At 27.0% G+C, this 19,934-nt stretch overlaps 3 protein-coding genes across 3 annotated transcripts in view; all 3 read left to right on the plus strand.

Annotated features, from left to right (window-relative positions):
• The first annotated feature begins 12 nt into the window (after positions 1-12).
• Positions 13-3,732, plus strand: LOC111039803. Its single transcript, XM_022323438.1, has 7 exons — positions 13-430; positions 503-644; positions 1,486-1,674; positions 1,741-1,851; positions 1,928-2,018; positions 3,204-3,360; positions 3,433-3,732. Exons 1-7 carry the CDS (start codon positions 242-244, stop codon positions 3,607-3,609), a joined length of 1,056 nt encoding a protein of 351 aa, XP_022179130.1. The 5' UTR covers positions 13-241; the 3' UTR covers positions 3,610-3,732.
• On the plus strand, positions 3,688-15,339 carry LOC111039801. The gene is made up of 21 exons (XM_022323435.1): positions 3,688-3,895; positions 3,979-4,143; positions 4,202-4,402; positions 4,482-4,709; positions 4,855-5,115; positions 5,208-5,411; positions 5,502-5,688; positions 6,206-6,279; positions 7,629-7,693; positions 7,814-7,994; positions 8,078-8,191; positions 8,280-8,770; positions 8,830-8,952; positions 10,438-10,579; positions 10,648-10,737; positions 10,795-11,047; positions 11,111-11,239; positions 13,918-14,145; positions 14,697-14,748; positions 14,830-14,939; positions 15,017-15,339. The coding sequence occupies exons 1-21, from the start codon at positions 3,797-3,799 to the stop codon at positions 15,337-15,339; spliced, it is 3,720 nt and encodes a 1,239-aa protein (XP_022179127.1). The 5' UTR covers positions 3,688-3,796.
• Positions 15,340-17,517: 2,178 nt separating this feature from the next.
• LOC111039798 overlaps positions 17,518-19,934 on the plus strand; it is a 36,246-nt gene continuing 33,829 nt past the window's right edge. The window contains exon 1 of the mRNA XM_022323431.1: positions 17,518-17,869. Coding sequence (XP_022179123.1) covers positions 17,819-17,869 — 51 coding nt within the window. The 5' untranslated portion in view covers positions 17,518-17,818. The remainder of the gene's footprint in view (positions 17,870-19,934) is intronic.

Here is a 19,934-nt window from a genome sequence, read left to right on the forward strand (position 1 = left end):
CACAAGTTGGTGAGTCAATTCACTAATCTATGGCCATGAAAATAATAATATAATAATATGATTTATGATAAACGATAATATTAATATTTTAAAATTTGACATTTTGTTGTTTGCTCTCTAAACCGTGTACCTGACACTATTTTTATACAATCCTTTTTTTTTAGATGTTATAGTTGTATTACTAACGTTGATACTTATCAATTATTGCATTTCATTTTATTGTTTTTGTATTTCAAGAACCATGGGAAAAAGAACAGTTTTAATTATTCTATTTCTATGCTATTATGTAAGTGCATATTCACGTTCAGACGAAAACGAAACGTTGAAAAAAAAACTATCCTTAAACAATGAACCAGAATTCAATGTTCGGCAACTTAATAAACCATTCAAAATTAATAAACTAAATTTAGTTTGGAGCAAAGCTAAACAGGTAACTCTTAACGATGAGTTTTATTTTGATATATCTATTTTAAACTCAAAATAATATGTTTGTCATTTACAGAGATGTTCAGAACCGGAATTGAGATCATTATTATCAGAATTGCGAATTCATGATGAAGACGAGCGAGAACTTAAGATCTACAAAACCAAAAATTTAGATAAAGATGGGGAAATGGAATCTATTGTCCGAAAAAAACTCTTAGGTAAAGTGACGTGTTTGTTGTGTTGTAAGGCCAGGGGTAAAAAAACCACCATGACCCATTGCATACCACTGCCATAACATAATTTTTAACATCGTTTCTACACAGTTAAATTTACAAAAAAAAAATAATTTCTTAACTATTTAGAGTTGAATTAAATGTATAAATAATTATACTATAATTATTTAATTAAAATAGCAAACAAATTATTATTAATTGTTGGATGGTTATTGATTAAAAATTATAATGTGTAGACTGTAGGTTCTTAAATAACAATATACAGTGACGTCTATTATCTGCACTAAATAATTTTTGCACAAAATTATTTATAGATTTCAGTTTTATCATTTGTATTACATTAGAGATTATTTTATTATCTACTGTGGTTCACTTTAATGTAGGTATGTAATTTTAAATTTAGTTGGTTTGTGAGCGCTATCGAGTACATGTTTAAATTAAAATTTATTCGAAAAGAAAATAATGTGTTAAATTGAAATATTAAAAAAACTTGATAAATACATAAATAAAACATTTAAATTAATGTTCACTGTATGTATATTTAAACCACTGTTTGGTTATCCACACAAATTAATTATTTGCACCACCTCTGTCCCAATTAATGCAGATAATTATATCTCCACTGTATTGGTATTTAAATATTCTTGAAAGTGTAATATTTATTAATTGAATTGCCTAAAAAACTAAGAGTCAATTAATTTCTATGAATTTTAAGCTAATTTGCAATATAATTAGGTATATTTTATTTTATGCCATTTTTTGATTATTATGGTTCTATAAATGTATAAATTATATTTTGATTTCACTACTATTCATTATTTTAAAGGTATATTGGAAAGATACAAGTTAAGCTATCATTTTGATGATAGTGTGAATGAATCTCAAATTAATCATACACATTTTGAAACTCAAGATCGTGTTTCTGCAGATTCATCTAAAGTTGTTGATAAATATTTATTACATGATAAACGATTAAATCAATTATGGGACCAAGCTAAACAATCTGGTTTTACAAGTAATATAACTTATAATTTCTAATTTTCAACTGAAGTTATTATAAAATGTTATCATTTATTTTTAGATATTGAGCTAATAGCGCTGAAAGATGAATTTTTAAGCCACCAAAATAAAATTGATGAATTTTATTCATTGACAAATGAAATTGAACACATGCAAAATGATATACCCATTGGTGAATATATTTTTTAAACTCAAAAATAACTAAATGAGATTAAACAATTCATTTTAATAAAAACTTATGCTTTTAGCGATTTCAAAAAAAGGATTAAAAGATGATTTCAATTCATTACACGAATCTCAAGATTTTACAGATTTCAGTCATAAACAAAGAAACTTACAGTAATTAAATATATATAATTAGTCATAGCGAAAAAAAACAAAGTGTTATACCTTATATGTATACATAAGTCAATAACATGGACTAAGATCAAATAGACTGGTATTGTCAAGGTGAGTAGGACTCACTAATGTCTGTCAAATACCATGTGTTATAGGACCATAACTGTGACTGCATGAATGGTGGTTTCATTTTAAACTATTGACTAGATATAACATGTAATCTAGTTTGTTGTTTAAAATCGAAAATACCATACATGCTAGTGACAGTTAAGGTCCATTAACACTAAACATTTGTGGTACACTGAAATTATTTTGATGCCAGTCTAATATATCTTAGTTCGTGGCCAATAATATATAACAGTTAACAATAACAAAAAATTATTACCAACAATTTTAATGTTTGAAAAATAGTAGGTAACTGTATCAGGTCTACAAACATTTTGGTTTACACTAAGAGACAATTTACTATACTCTATTCAGAATGAGATCGTACCTCGGCAGCCGACACATCAGCGCATGGGCGTGGCTTCGTTCTGCAGTGGTAGTCTCAAGACTGCCTGGGTGGGGGAAGTGTCTGACTGTGATCGGACGAAAACTGGTCGCCGCTGGGGTGCAATCTCATTTTGAATAGAGGATAGACATTTGTTGGTCCAAACCTGAAGAAAATGATTCCGCACAGGTATAATGAACCATATCTATCAATGATATGGTACAAACATCTCGATGCGTGTTTTTCATACCGGTTTAAGTAAACAGATTTTTAGATTATATTATGGGTGTGATTTTCTTTAATATTAATACTGCTATTATCTAGGTAGTTGAGACATAATTTTTAGTTAATGTTTAGTCTCATTCTCTAAAATTCACAGTTTGATTTTTATTAATTGTTAATTGTTAAATCCTAAGTAATATGTTATTTTATTCACCCATAATAATGATATCATGATATCAATTTAAACATTCATTTAACTGTTGATTAAAACAGTTACAAAATAAATTTATAATTTATATAAGTTTTTTTTACTCATCTTTCAAAAACACAGAATATCTTTAATATATACACAATACAAATACACTCATTTTTCTTTCTAGCTAATCACATTAAGTTATAAATAGTGATTTTGTAGACTCACTGTTTAAAACTTGTATCTGTATATTTTATTATTTTCGGTTTGTATTATTTAGAAATCGAGTACGTGATATAAAAGATAGCTTTGATCGTCTTCATCGGCTATCACTCACCGGTCCAAATAGTGAAGAGTTTGTGGAACCTAAAGTACAAGAAATCTGGATTAAAGCTCAAGAAACAAATTTTAGTAAAGACGAACTGATATTTCTGCATGTAAGAAATAAATAAATAATTAGTTATTTTAAATTTCATGTTGAACAATTTATATTTATTAAGAACTTTTAGGATGAATTAAAAGAATATGAGCGACGGTTATTAAAACTACGACATTTTAATGTGGATCTAGCAGCTGGAAATGAACATGATGATATTGAAAAAAAAATTAAAAAAGAGAGTAGAAATGTGCAAAAGCTACACAAAATACTGGAAGACAAAATACAAAAACGGAGGGAAGAATTATAGACTTATAATACTGTTGCCACTACTGGACAAAATTATATTTTTAATTTTTTATATTTATTCATACTTATTGTTAATATTAATTTTATATCAATAGCAACTAGACTTCACTAAATATTGTTTGTACATAACTATTTTATTATTATTCATAATAATAAATTACCTGTTTGTTTTTTCTAAAACTTTTGTAATGGACAATAAAGAAAAATCTATTGTTACTCCTATAATTGATTCACTTCCATTAAGGGATACTAACAATGACACAGTTGATGTTATTAAACATGAAAAAGTAAGATTTGATAATATCATGTTATTTTTTTTTATTATTTATGTCTTAGTCACATGATTTTATAAAAATTTACTTTTCTGCAGTTGACTCAAATTTATAAAGGTCCCATGGTAAGAGGTTGTTATCATGGCCTAGGTTTAATAACGTGGGTACAAGAAAATGAAAAGCAAATATATGAAGGGTATTTTTATGTAAATCAGATTCACGGTTATGGTCGTATGATTTATGGCAATGGTTTGATTTTTGAGGTAATCAATAAACTATGGCAACTTGAATAAAATATGACATTTGCAAAATTAATTACAGGGACTGTTTAAAGATAACATGCGTTTTGGACCTGGTGTGATGACGTATCCTGATAAGTTCCAAGAAGTGGGTTTTTGGGTAGGGACTAGTATTTTTCGTTTAAGTTATAATTTGACAACTCGTTTAGTTCCATCATATTCATCAAATGTTTCTATCAAAATAAAATTGCTTCAGTTCAGACACCTCATTGATCTTACCCAAGTTAGTTGTAATTATTTATATTTTTTTTTTTCATAAAGAAAATGTAAGTTATAAAATTCAATATTGATTTATGTTCTAGCCACCTCATTCAATTACAAATATACGTGACAACAACGAAAAATATCTTAATAATAATTACTCATGTCCATACACAAGACATTTTAGCAGTTTATATTTTGATTCAAAAATATTTGATACAGAATTCATTTATAAGTCTATAATATTAGAGAATGACAAACAGATAAAAAAAGAGAATCGATTTATACGTGGCTATGATTTGGTCGATTTGATACAAAAGAACTATTTAGTAGGTATCAAAAACTAATTGTTTTTTCACCTAAATAATTCTAAATTCTGTCTTATGATAAAACTGAAACAGATAATAGGCATTCCAATTAAAATTATTATATTTTATTAGGCTTCTAAAATTATATATATTCTTACCCTTATAGAAAATACCCGAAAAGGGAATATCGCAGTCAAATAACAAATTTTTATTGAACTGTAGTATTGGTATTGATAAACAAAGTGAAATTCTAAATGAAAACTCGTGGTCCATTATTAGTAATAAAATCGACGATTTTGAATCAAATGAAAAAAATCCTCAAAATGATCAAAATGAAGACCGTAATTTTCCAAAAATGTTAGCATACAATAACAACACTTTAGACAAAATGATATTAGCACATGCTTATCAACAGCAATTTGGTGAAGTAGATACCTATTTTTAAGACGTCAACAATAAAAATAAAAAAAACAGGTAATATACCTAATGAATTTCTGTATACTTATTATGTTTTTTTAGAAGACCTTACTATACAATATTGACGATGTTTGGAATGGGAAACGTAACATGTTCATGCCCTCGCATAGTCATGAGTTAGAAGCTGTAAAGTTGTTGTCAAAATTAGATATAAGCCCTGAAAACATACAATATACTATTCAAAAACACAACATTGATTTGGATGTAGCTGATTCTCAAGGGAATACTCGTCTCATGATTTCTTCCGTAATATTTTACATTTCAATTTTTCTTTTCGTAACTTTGTATTTACACCGTACCTAGGTATACCTATTATAACCTATCTGTATTTTTAAGGCCAATGACCAACATGAAATTATTAAATGTCTAATTAAACTCGGCGCTGACCTAGAATGCTACAATGATGTTGGCTTTACTCCTTTGAACCTAACTATTATGCGATACATATGTTTGTTAAATAACATAAACTATTGGACCGAATATTTAATACCTCATGTCGATTTAAAATTTAATATTATAAAGGGTAAGTTATATCAATTGATTTTTTGTATGATTTTTCTTCTTAATATCGTATTAATACAACTCAATATCTGTACTCCAATAATTTGGCTTAAATTTTAATTAGTAGGTACTTCACTATACCTACTGATATATTTTGGAAGATTAAAATATTACCTATTACATTTCATAAGTAAGTAGGTAGATACCTACTTAAATAGTGCCTATAACTTATTAATTATTTATAGAAATTATAATTTTGTTTGGGTAGGTACTAGGTACCTTCCTACCAACATTTATCGTACTTTACTGCAGTGGGTACCATATACTTCTACCTACAGCATAGGCGCAAATAGGACGGGGGGTTAAGGTCTAAGCCTCCCCAAACATTTTCTAAATTTTTTTTAAGCTTATTTTCAATATGGTAGAGCATCAGCCCAGCCAAATCTCTAATGCTATTTGCGTCTATGTTGCGTACAAAGGTATATGTAGTAAAGTTGTTGTATAATTATATACCTAATTATGCTGAATATTTGTTTTAGAAGATCAACATATTACATTAAAAAACATTCAGAAAATAAACTTCTTTCAGCCAGAAAATTTAAAAAATTTGAAAGTAAATTATATTTTGGTATCTAAATATTTTACTAAGTCAATACAAATCAATACATTTTGTAAGTTGTATTGCTGTATAGCAAGTTAGTAATAGGTACTAATCAGGATTTTCGCCACAACTAAACATGATTACAGTAATATATTTCCAAATAAAATAAAGTGAGGAATCGAACATCATTACCTACCTCTAAATCTGCATTTGAAATTCACCCCTCCCCTCCCCTTTGAACTAGGGTATATTGGCGACTGTCGTCAGGTAGGTATATTAAAAAAAATACCTATATAAGTGTATTATAGGCATTGTTGAGTTATGTCTAGATACAAATTAAGTATCTTCATCTTATCTAGATGAAAAAATGTATTAGTAGGTATATCTAATGGGTATCTAAGATTTAAGTTTTGGAAATCTACATAAATATGTAGATAAATCTTGTGCAATGCACTTGTATTTTTTTCAATAATCGTTAACTCATTTAGCCATTTTACATCAAACATTTTAATATTACCACAAATGACAAATCACAATTTTATCTACAAGAGTACAAAACAATAATAGCATTTGCTTGCTGTTTTCTCGTAATAATTTTATTCTACCTTGACCTGTTACTACAATTTTTAGATCACAATATTTATGTTCGATAAGACGATTAGGAATTAACAATTATAGCAGTGAAGTATCCGCTCACCGACCGACCGCAATAGTCGTATATCAATACAAGATATAAATATAACACCGTGTACTCGAATATTGATAAATAATGTGGAAAATACTCAAAATAGTTCTCGCACGGCACAGGCAAATTTATTTTGTATCGACAATACCAATTACCAATTCTCAATTGAACCGTTCACGTTATACTTAGTTGTACATTATTTCTGTGTTTATATAATATATCATAACATATTATTTATGTATTATTATACATAAGCCTTTCTGGTTTGCCTTCTAGTTAATCAATTACTCAGTCATGAATCAATTAACATGTCGAGCATTAATACAAAATTAATTATTGTAAGATAGAAATCTAGATGAAAAACTTTTATCCACATAAATACATAATTATCTAGATGAAAATTGAATATTCTATCTTCATACTATTAATCTATGTATTAATTTAGCTAGTAATCTAACATTTACCTAGTTGTTATTTTTGCTATCTGAACTCAAATTTATATTTCACAATTTACTAGGTAGGTACATAGGTTAAATTATGGTTTTTAATAAAAATAAACAAATACGTAAATGTGAGATAAACAATCTTCAATCCTAATTCTAAAAAACCGATGAGATCAATTAAACAATTAAAAAAGCTTGAGTTTATTTATAAATGATTTAATATTGAATAATAGTTTACAGAAATTGATGATAATGTTGAAGAGACGACTTCAACGCCGATTCAAGTATCTACAAAAAAGTAAGCTACTTATATGATATACGATTGTCAATATTATAAATTATATATTGTTTATCGTTATCGACACAAGTGGGTAGGTATTTGGATATAATAAGTTTGCATCATCTCTGAATATTTTAGACGGACATCATTAGGCTCGGTTGAAGACACAATATTACTTTTGATTAATATGGGTGCTAAAGTAACAACTTGCATCGTTCCAAAAATGACAATTCATTTAGCCTTGTTGACAATAAATTCGAACATAATGAAATCCGTGTTCAATGCTGGAGGATCTCCAACTTATACTTTATCCGATCAGGTATTTATTAGTTCAACTCGATAGAAATATAAAAATCTATACATTGTATAATTATTATTATTATTGTATAATGTATATTGTAGAACTATAAATTTAATTTATTACACATGGCTGTTGTGATGCCCACAAGCTACAGCGTGGTCCAGTGTATTAAAGTCTTAATTGCACACTGTGTCAACCCAAATTTAAAAGCGTTGGTAATTACTTTAAATTCTACGTAATATTACTAAATTCGTAGATACTCTAGAGCTTATAGTACCTTAGTAACCTTCGATATTTTTTTAGCCTATGTTTAGTATTTTTCGACATAAATTACCATGGAGTAAAATATCAAATGAAAAAAATGCTTCTATGACACCTTTAGACATTTTTTGCTTAAAAGAAAATATATACGAATTAGATGAAGAATTAATTGTCGATGAGCAATCAGAAAATGAATTAGCCTCTATACTTTATGACATTACGGAGAAAAGTCATACTTATTGTGGTTTTAAGCCCATTGCTTTGGCTATGTTGACAGGAAAATTACATTTGACCAAAAAGTTTTTGGAAAAAAATAGATCAGTTGTAAACGAAAATATTTCTGGTTTTGGAACTCTATTGTCATTATTACTTAATCCATTTTACAACTTCAACTTATCAAATACAGAACTAAATAAACTGTTGGATTTGTTGTTAAAAGCAAATTCAAATCCCTTAAAGATTGTTGAGATTTTTGTTAAGAAATTCAGAGGCAATATTTGTGAATATTATACCAGTTTATCTGAATTAAAAAAGTATTCTATTTGATTTTAAGAAATGAAATTGCAATTGACTCTCAAATTGTATTTATTAGTCTCAGCGGAGAAAAACACCCATCGTGTAATTCAAATATCACTGAAATAGAGAATAAATTAAGAAATTCCGGTAGACAAATCTTAGATGAAATGTATTCAAAAAGAGCTACTGTTGCACTAATGTAAGTACTTACACAAGTAATTATAAACATAACATCAGTTTTGGGTACTCCGATGCCTACATTAAGAATAAATGAATAATCATATATACATATAAGAATATGAAGAATCCTTATAAGTCCTGAAGTTTAGCATAGGTACCTATACTGACGCTCGTGTTCATATTATATCGATAAACCATAGGTTATGACAGATAATCTGACATTATATATACATTTTTAATATTGGGCCTATAGGTATCAATTGAGCCGAAATAGCCATTTTACTTGTAAGAAATCCACTGGCTTTAGCGACTCCAAACGTTTTTACAATATATTGATTCTGATGACTTGAAGTCAATTGACTTAATAATAAAACTAAGTGTCAAAGGCTTGCATTAACATGTATGTTATTTTATTTTATGGAATATAACTATGCAAGTTACACCATACTTATTCAATATATGTTATATTATATTATACCTAGTAAATATTTTATTTTATTAGTACCCACCATATTAATAGACTATATTATATAATTATAGCTGTAATTTGCAAAATAACAAAATAAAGCTGTCAAAGTGGTGATTATAAATGGTGATTAATTTGAATTGTATTAGTTTGTTTTTATAGTGTAAGAAAAAAACAAAAAAATGAATTACCAACTGATTTAATTTTCTAACAAATTTTACTTTGTATATTTATTGTTTTAAATATTATATTATACAAAAATCAGGCACCAATACATAAGGCATCCAACTATTACTAGGTATTTAAAAAAATTTAAATATAATTTCATTTTTTAAAAATAACAATCACTAGGTACCTATTTAGGATTTAAATTATTTTATTATTTTAACGAATTTAATATTGCATTTATTTCCGTGATAATATATGCAGGTTTAATTGGGTTATAGTACAATATACATTTCGTAAAATAATTTGTACGTTTTTTTTATTAAGGATTCAACTACTAAGGTTATTAGCCTGGTAACGTGAGGGAGTGGAGGGAAGGGGGGTGAGATTAGTTGGAACGCGTTTCTGTTGCTCAAAAGCCCGGTGGTCACCCATCTGAGAGCTTGTTACCGGTACTTATATTCAGAGCGTTTCCGCAGATTGAGCTCACGACCGTGCCTCACCAAGAAACAATTTGGATGTTTTTGTTGTAAGTTTTTCTATTAGGTTAAAGAAAAGATGAGCTTACTATTATGGTAAAGTACGTGTACCTACCTATACTATTACATACAAAATGTTTTGAGTAATATGGTACATATTGGTTATTCTTTAATCAACAGTCAGCGGAATCAACATAAATAAATATTCAGCGGAATAAACATAAACATTGTTTATTAAAAAAATATCCAGTGGAATTCATTTATAAAACCCCATAAAATTATCATTTTAATATTTATACTTGTTTTATGTTGTAAAATGTATAAGTAAACATTTAAAACTATTTTCATTTTTCGCAATACAATAGTATTAATATAACACATTAATGATTTTTAGAAATGATTATAAAAACCCTTTATTATCAGCTGATGAGAAAAGGGCAATGTTACGTTGGCTGACTTTGGGTAATATAATGTTGACACATCGAGCAAAATTTGAGAATATGATGCCAAATACTCAGTTATTTACATTTAGAACTGTTTGTACCAAATATATATATTATATTTAAGATTTATGATACAACTTAAAAATGAATTAATTATTTAGAATTTAAAAGAGAAAACGAAAAATGAAACATACGCATTGTGTTTACAATATATGAAATTAACAACTCGCAATCAAATTATTCTCACCAAAGTGGATTTTAAATTTATAAGCTAAAAACATTTTATATTTTTGCAAATATTTTTATAGGAAGAAAGTCAGGTGTGTTATGAATGTTTGCAACATCAATCGAAAACTATGGAAGCTTGTTCAAATTGTTATTTTGCTCTACTTTGTTCAGAATGTTGCAAAAATCGACATAATAAAGAATATAATTGTAAAATTCAAATGAGCCAGGGTCATATAGTTAAATTTCAAAATGAATTAAAAAACAAAAAAATTAATAAAAATTTAAATTTATCTTCAACACACCGTATTTCTATTGAAAAATCTATAATGAATAGTATGATTCAGCTATACCTATTAATTTATATGAATTAATATTAATTTATCAACGGTTTTACAGGTGAACAATGGGAAATTCGTGAATACATTTCTTCGTCTTTAGTAACATCGAAGCTTTCAAAAACATTAACATCGACAATGCATTCACAGTTTTCGGTTTTTTCAAAAACATCGGACTACTCATCATCAGGTACTTAATTATTCAAAATATGTGAAATTATTAATAAATAACAATACATATATGTAGGTATACAATTTTGTATAATCACTACTGCAAATATAAAATTTAATTTATAAATTTATTCAAGTTCAATAATATTGTTAATCTGTTTGGAAATGCTTTATAATTTTCAAAAGACCATTATTTATCTTCAATCTGATTCGTTAGTTCATATATTGTTGTCCCTTGTCACCAGGCAATTCAAAAACATTTAAAATTTCCCGTTCATGGACCTAATCATATAAAATAAATGATCAAACCATTTTCAATTACGACAAATGGATTATGATAAAGGAAATTTATTTTTTATTACTTAAATTGGCTTAACACTTTAAAATATTTTAATGCCGGAGCAGCTGATATTTTATTTTAGGAATCGTTATTATAGAATCCTTAACCTCATTAGTCCCATTAAAAAAATACTAATAATTGTAATTTCCCTTATTGGCAAAGAACTCAAAACCATAGTTTGGAGAAAAAGTAAAGCTCATTCGATTATATAAAAACTAAAACAAAACCAAATTATGATAATTTTTTAAATTTGAGAGTTCAATATAAATTTAAATCTAATTAGTTTTCTATGAGTTAATATGCACCGTTCTGAAAGTGAAATTGTAAAAAACCCGGAACAATTTTAGAAATGGTTCTCCTTCAATAGGTACTAGTTTTTGCGGTATGCCGAACTCTGTATTCCTAGATGATAAAAAATTACAAATAATACTTAATAATGAGGCTATAGATGACTTATTCTCTAATTATTTCTCATCTGTATTTAGTTAATCACCTACTCCTTCATAAGAAACATTAAACATTTCTTCTTCTATTCAACAACGATTGTATCATGTCTTTCCTTCTAGCTGTAGTGTTTCACTTCATGAGGTATCTGACGCTCACTAAATAAATCTTCGTCTCCTGGCCCTAACAGAGTTTCTAGTTACTTTCTAGGAAATTCATCGAATTCCATAGACTATCCTTTTTTTTCTTTTATGTAAGAAACCCCTCTCGGAAGATCTAGCTTAAAATTTTTGGAATGTGTATCAATATAATTTTTTTCTTGAAAAATATACATATATATTAATTTTGAAGAAATATTTAACCTTCTATTGGTTGCGTGGGGTAAACATTTTCCATAAAGCATATAATAAAATGTTATTATTATAATTATATAATATAATAATAACATTATTACACATGATTGTTTATCTTATCATTACACAACTCTTTTTAATTACTTAGATATAACTAAGTAAATTCAGATTAAAAAAAAATTATATATTTTATTTAATATTGAACATTGTTATCATTTGGTCATGTGAGGTGAACATTTTCCAAATACATTAAAAACAGCGTCCGTGCCAAACAAATTTACACTGACTCCAATTAGGTGCCAATAAAGTTAGATAAGCGTAGGAAAAATAGTTATACAAATCATAAGCTGATAAGAAATTTGACTTTTTTCATGATTAAGTAGATCTATTTAGTCATGGTTTGACTCCATTATTAATATAGTTATTAGAACGATAAAATTTTTTAAGGTAAAAAATTATTTACCCCATGGGGCATATTGTAGGTTTTCAATATTTTTTTTGGATTCTCCCGTCCAGCATAAGTTACAAACGGTGCATCCGAATTGCATGCCAAAAAAATAAATATAAATCGGGTCGTCCGAATTGCATGCCGTCTCTTGAAGGGATCTGTCCGAATAAATAACTTACTTTTCAACTGGAGGATCGGGATTTTGTTACATTACAAAAAACATATAAATATTGTAGAAGGTGACACTGTGAATAAAAATCATAAAATAAAACTATTTTTTTTCATCGACAACAAAGGCCATTAGTTAAATAAAACTATTGTAGTTTAGGGTAATCAAGTGAGTGTATTTTAAATAATATTATTTTTAAATTTGGTGGTTTTTTTTTGACATTTCGGGCACACAATATTACAATAATTTAAATAAACAAAATAATATATAATAATAATTCATAATAATAAGATATGTCAATATAGAAACATCTTTTTTTGAATAATAAAATAGTATAATAGCATTTTTTTAAACGGTTAATATTACAATGAAAAATTACGTTACAGTATAATAATAATAATAATAAACTAAAAAACAACAATAATAATAATAATAATAATAGTAGGTAATAATATTATAATAATAGGTAGAATACAATTATAATAATATAATTATCTATATAGTATATAGTCATAACATAATATTATTAAAAATTGAATAAAAAGTAAATAAACGTGTGGTGTACGGCATGCAATCCGGACAAAGCCCTCTAAGAGATGGCATGCAATTCGGACAAACCCCTACAGGAGATGGCATGCAATTTGGAAATTTCTTTTTTTTGGCATGCAATTCGGATGCAGCCGTTACAAATACGTTATTCTTTATAATTTATATAATTTATAATTCTTTATACACCATAATAATATTATCAACATTTTTTCCAAAACTTTTATGATTAAATTATTTTTTAATTTAGTTCTAACATATAAGCACCTGGCGGCAATTACAAGTAATACATATTATACATACGAATTATATAATATTGCAGTGTGGTTAAATATTCAGATACCAAGATTCACTTTAATAAAGTCATGAAAATTATAACGTACATTTGTAATTTTAGACAAAGCAAGTACTTACTCTAAGCCGTCTAAGCAGCCACAAAACAAAATTATAAACATAACCCACTCCACAAAATCCGAATATAAAGATGATTCAATCTATTCTAGAAGTAATGAAATGTACAATTCAGTATCTTCGCAAATCAGCAATAAAAGAGTCAGAAAACGTATTAACGGTCTGGATAACGATAAGAAGAATTACGCTCACTCGGATATTGGTGATACAATTAGTATTTTTGGTATATATTTTACTACTACACTTTAATCGGTTCAAGAATTTAAGATGTCACATATTATAATTTATAGTTATTAGTAGTTAGTTAGAGCCTATTTAAGCTTCTACTAGGTAGATTTACATTTTAGATATTCTGTAATCTGCTATTTAATGAAATCTTATAAATTCTTATAGCACCATTCTAAAATATAATTTTAAAAGCAAAATTTTAAATAATAAAATATTGATCATTGAAATACAACGGTAAAACGACAAAAGTTAGAGAAGTATTTGAATACCTACCTAACAAGACTGCATATATAGGTATATAATGTATACATATCATATTATATTATTATACATACATACATTATAAGTAGTCGGTTTTCAACATTTAACTTCCATCCTCAACCAATTCAAAAAAAAAAAATACATAAGTCTTTAGAATACTTATTACTTATACTTATAAAACTTAAATTATTTATCAATTTAGATTTGTACTAAGATTCACTTAATTCATTACGAGTCATGACCTATTATAATGTCAAGATGTATTTATAATTTTAGAGGATACTCGTAATTACTCTAAGAACGCTAAGCGGTATACGCAGTCTAAGCGGTTACTAAATAATGTTATATACGTAACCCACTCAATAAAATACGAAAACGGCAATTTTAAAGTTTTATCAGATTATTCTAGAACTAATAAAATGTACAGTTCCGTATCTTCACAAAATATCAATATCAGGGTCAGAAGTCAAAATAACGGTCTAGATTATGACAAGAAAAATTATATTCAGTCGGATAAAGGTAATCCCTTTTATTAAATCATAATTATACAGAAATTATTAAAATTAAAAAATCCCAAATAACAATAAAAACTGTAGCGAAATTGCAAAATAAAAATGAACAAAATGACTGGAAATCGCTTCGAAAAAATTCAAAAATTCGAGATAAAAATCATATTCTGAACAATCGAGTAAATGTTCTATCTATATCTACTATGAAGTACAGATTGATTAGATCACCGGGTTGTTGGATACCAATATTTATGTTCATCAACCGTGGCTCATATGAAGACGTAACTATATTAAAAAATGTAATAAGCCGCGGAACGCCATATATTTTAATGATTGAAAAAAATGGACGAGTTTACTACAAGATAAATGATTATCAATATGCCATTTTGAATAACTACAGTTTGATATAAAATCATTGTAACATGTATGAGAAGCATGTATGTATATGTTATATAACCATATATCATATGTATTAAAATGTATGGAATATAATTTCAATATAAAGATAATACGGAAAAGTATCAATGTATTTTAATGAAAATAAACACAAAATATAAATATTTTAATGACTTATTTTCTTAAGATCGTTAAGAACTATCATTATATACCTAATACGCCTGTATAGATACCTTATTTCTATTGTTTTAATTCTAAGCAAAGCCTGGAATATATTGGTTTTACAACTCATTATATTACTTATTTTTTAACTATACATAGACATTAAGCATAATTAAAAAGTACCTACCTATATCTATACCTAATGACCTATGCCTATCAAGTGTATTATTATTACCTAAGACCTACTGCTGTAAAAAAAATCGTGAATTTCCAAAAGTCCAAACATTTTCCGTGAACATTTTTAATTTTTAGTTAGTGTACTTTGGTTGGACAACTTTTCGATTTTATCGGTAACGGGCAGAGTCGCTTGAGCTGTATTTACAGAAAATTGAAAAAATTAAAATAGTCAATTTTGAAATTTATTTATGTTGCCGGTTATTTTATATTTATTTCGAAGTGTCACTGTCTAATGAGTGGCTGTTTCCATCAATGTTTTTTTTCCACGCTATGTATGCCATTTATCAAATAATCTTATTATGCATTTATTGTGTATTACAAGGTTTATCTCAATATATAAGTTTTAAAAAAAATGTATAATTATTGTATTCAAAACAAAAACCAATTTTAAAGATAGTACCTATCAATTTTGTGGTAATTAAATAATGAATAATTTGAGATATTTTCCCCATACATAAAAGCATTCTCTAGACTATATTGTATATACATTATACAATATATATATATAGGTACATACAGATATGTATTATACAGTATCCACCACTGATATCATATAACTATATATAATATAAGTTTATACTATAAGTTATAATGTTATACATAAAATATAATTATATGAACATAATATAAACTAATTTAGTTTTTAGTATTTTACATTATAATTTACAATATATAGGTAAGTCACGAAAATTAGAAAAGTTAGAAAAACTGAAAACTGTTTAAATCTTAAACATATAATTATTAAGTATAATTCATATAAAATACAATTATAGTATTCGAAAAAAATAAGTATTTATTTTAGTATTTTATTGTGCACTTTCGCATTAGTATTTGTTTACATTTTATAAATTATTCCATTCAAGGAAATACTTTCACTTATGCATAAGCGACCGGATGAGTTGATTGAACGGGATCTCAAGAATTCATATTATATACGTACAACACTATAGCTAATAATATATCATACGATAATTTTGTTATATTATTTCCATAATAATATATCAACACCTATCGTATTTTGTATCATAATTCATATTCTAGTAAACATAATGTATTAAATATTTGTAACAAAGAGTATTACAGTAGGTTATACTATATAATGATAATGCTATTGTAGAATTACAACTTTTTTTTATAATTTGCCTATATAAAACTAAAATAACTCAGTAAAACAATCGTTGAATCATCTATTGCAGACAGAACGCGTACCGAACAATTCTAAAGATTTTCACACCTGCAGATCAAAGATACTCGGTTAAGTAAATATGTTTTCTCCCACGAATTAAACCCAACCAATGCCTTTGATTATACTACCGTATAGTATCAAAACCTGCAGACAACCAGTATAGGTATTACGGGTATACCTTTTTAATATTTACCAGTCATCGCGGCTTCTCTGATTTTTTCTTCATTATATTGTATTATGTAGTTCTAGTTTTATTCGTATCATATGTTAACCCATCCACCTATATAATATATATTTATATCTATAAATTGTACGTGTATCCGTGAGATCACTATATATTATATTTGATTGCCTACGCGCATGCACGGGTAAAAAAATAAACAATTTTCATAAAAAGTAAATAACAATCACACATTTCAGCATTATATATCATTATTACATGGTATAGCCGTAGAGGTATATATTAAGGTGGCGCATGCGCTCAGACAACCTCCACACCTCTACTCATTCCAAGGTTCTACTTTACCCCGCACACCGTTCACCGTCACGTCGATGCACCAAACCAAACTCGCCTACTCGCGTTGCGTGTCGCGTTGGTTTCGTTTTTTCGTTGTTGTCCTCAGTATTTCACTGCGTCGGTCCGTGGGCACACGTTCGCGTTCAGTTCGCACCTGATGAAAATTGCTTGTGTTTTTTCATCTAATCAAATGTAATTCGATTTTTCCAGTTTGACGCAACGTAAATAATGCGTTTATACACTCGTAAGACGCGCGTATTCGAAATAACATACTGCGATCAGAATATTATTTTGTGAACGATAAATATACAAAATAAGAAGAATCTATTCCATATAATATTTATATTGGACGAAAATAAAAAAGCCGTTCGTTAAAGTCTCCGCCGACGCCATGAAACCAACTTCGGTTTATCTGATCCTGTTGATCGGATTCTGCGTATCCGTGAGTCATGATTCTTATACATTTATTTCGGTATTATAAGTACACGCATGCATGTAAGAAAAATCGTTTTAAATATAGTTACATGGACATCCAAACTGACACGATACCATAATCTGTATAATCGGTTCTTGAAAAAAAAAATGTAACATTTCGTGACTCATATAATAATATAATATTATTAAACCTATTATATTATGTACGTAATGTAATTATTATGTATAGTCATGAAGATACTTGGAAAACCGGTAAAAATAAAACTATTAAGCACAATGTCAATTGTTGACAATTTATTGTTTCCTTTCTAAAATTGTTGAATTTTTAACTTGTAATATAGTGTATATACTATATATATATAATATTTTTATCAATTTTGATGTACCTATATAGTATATATATATATATATATAAGGTAACAATTGGTTTTTACTAAAACATAAATAACTATATTGTTAAGATCACATACAATATTTATATGAACTCAGGTCTGTACCTATGCATAGTAAAGTAAAATATACTAATTTCAATGACATTTAAAGCCAATATGTTAACATAGTTACCTATAAATTGGCTACTACATATTATGATATCTTTAATTTAGTTTTGGCTTATACATTTTATTTTATTTTATTGATCAATTGTTTACGTAACACTAAATTTATTCTCGTCCAAGAAAACGATTTTATACATTGAAATATTATGTTATCAATACATGTATATCCCCACATTTTAATATTATTATACATTGAATGGATACAATATAGATTATATCAACTACTATTTTTAAAGAAACAGTATTATTCAAATGTCTTTAATTCCGCGTTTTAATTTTTAAACATCCATCTATTTTATGTGTGTTTTCCTTCCTGGCTCCATTTACCATAAAAAATGTAAAAACTGTATTCAACGCCAGCTGTTTATTATTTTTATAATTTTCTTTATGTAAACAACTAAATGTCAAATGTTTTAAAAGCTCTTTTATTCAATGACCTTTATCATATACAATATAGGAGAAACCTATTGTAGCATTATGATGGTGTATAGTTGTGATAATAGTACCTACTCCTATATCATTAATCTTATTGCAAATTAATTGTATTTGCGTAACCTGCCCATATGGCTATGTATTATGAACGGTTTCGTTACGCCAATATTATATACTTATTCTTGTTACTCGAGTGAAATATTTTAAATGTCGTAGATATGCACCTACACAATACATTTTATATTAAACTTGATAACACAAAAAAAAATCATATATATAATATAAGATAAGCATCTACAGACAATCTTATTTGAATAGTATATTTGGGTTATTGTATACTATTACATTTCTTCTTTAAAAGTATATTGTTTGAAATTCATATACAAAAATTAAAATAATTAACATTATTTTCGAATCAACACAATCATCCAACATTATCAACGAAATTAAATTATGAAACTACTACGTTACATCATAATATTATCTTTATAATATATTTGATGCAGTGGCGTAAGTATAGGGGAACTTCGGAGTTAAACCCCTCCTAGAATTTTTCACTTTATATAAGAATGTGAAAAGGTTTTATAAATCATTTTTTTTTGTTTAACCCCGTCCCTCATTATTTAATACTTTTGTGCACTGATTTGAGAAGATAATATAAAGATTAAAATATGTATCTAATGAAATTTGAAACATCCTAATATGGTCGTAGTTAAAAAAAAAGACCTTAACAGAAAATGTCAGAAATGCTGTTCGTACTACATTTTAAGTATTTTATACGATTTGGACATACCTATAGGTATATTGTGTACAAAATATAGGTACGTATATATGTATCATATAACGCGCGGTATACCTATATTATTCAATAAAACAATTGAATTTTGTTTTACATGACCTTATATAGACTATATTGAAATTCTTTGCATTTTCAAACAATTTATTTGTATTAACAATTTATAATCTAAAAAATCATGAAAAAATGCAGTTGTAAAAAAGTACAATTTATATGTGCCAAGATGAATATCTTCCAAACATGAATATCTACAAAATTCCAATCTTAAAATTTTCAAATTTTCAACA

Source organism: Myzus persicae, unplaced genomic scaffold (genome assembly GCF_001856785.1).
Source record: "Myzus persicae strain clone G006 unplaced genomic scaffold, MPER_G0061.0, whole genome shotgun sequence".
Classification (NCBI taxonomy): Eukaryota; Metazoa; Arthropoda; class Insecta; order Hemiptera; family Aphididae; genus Myzus; species Myzus persicae.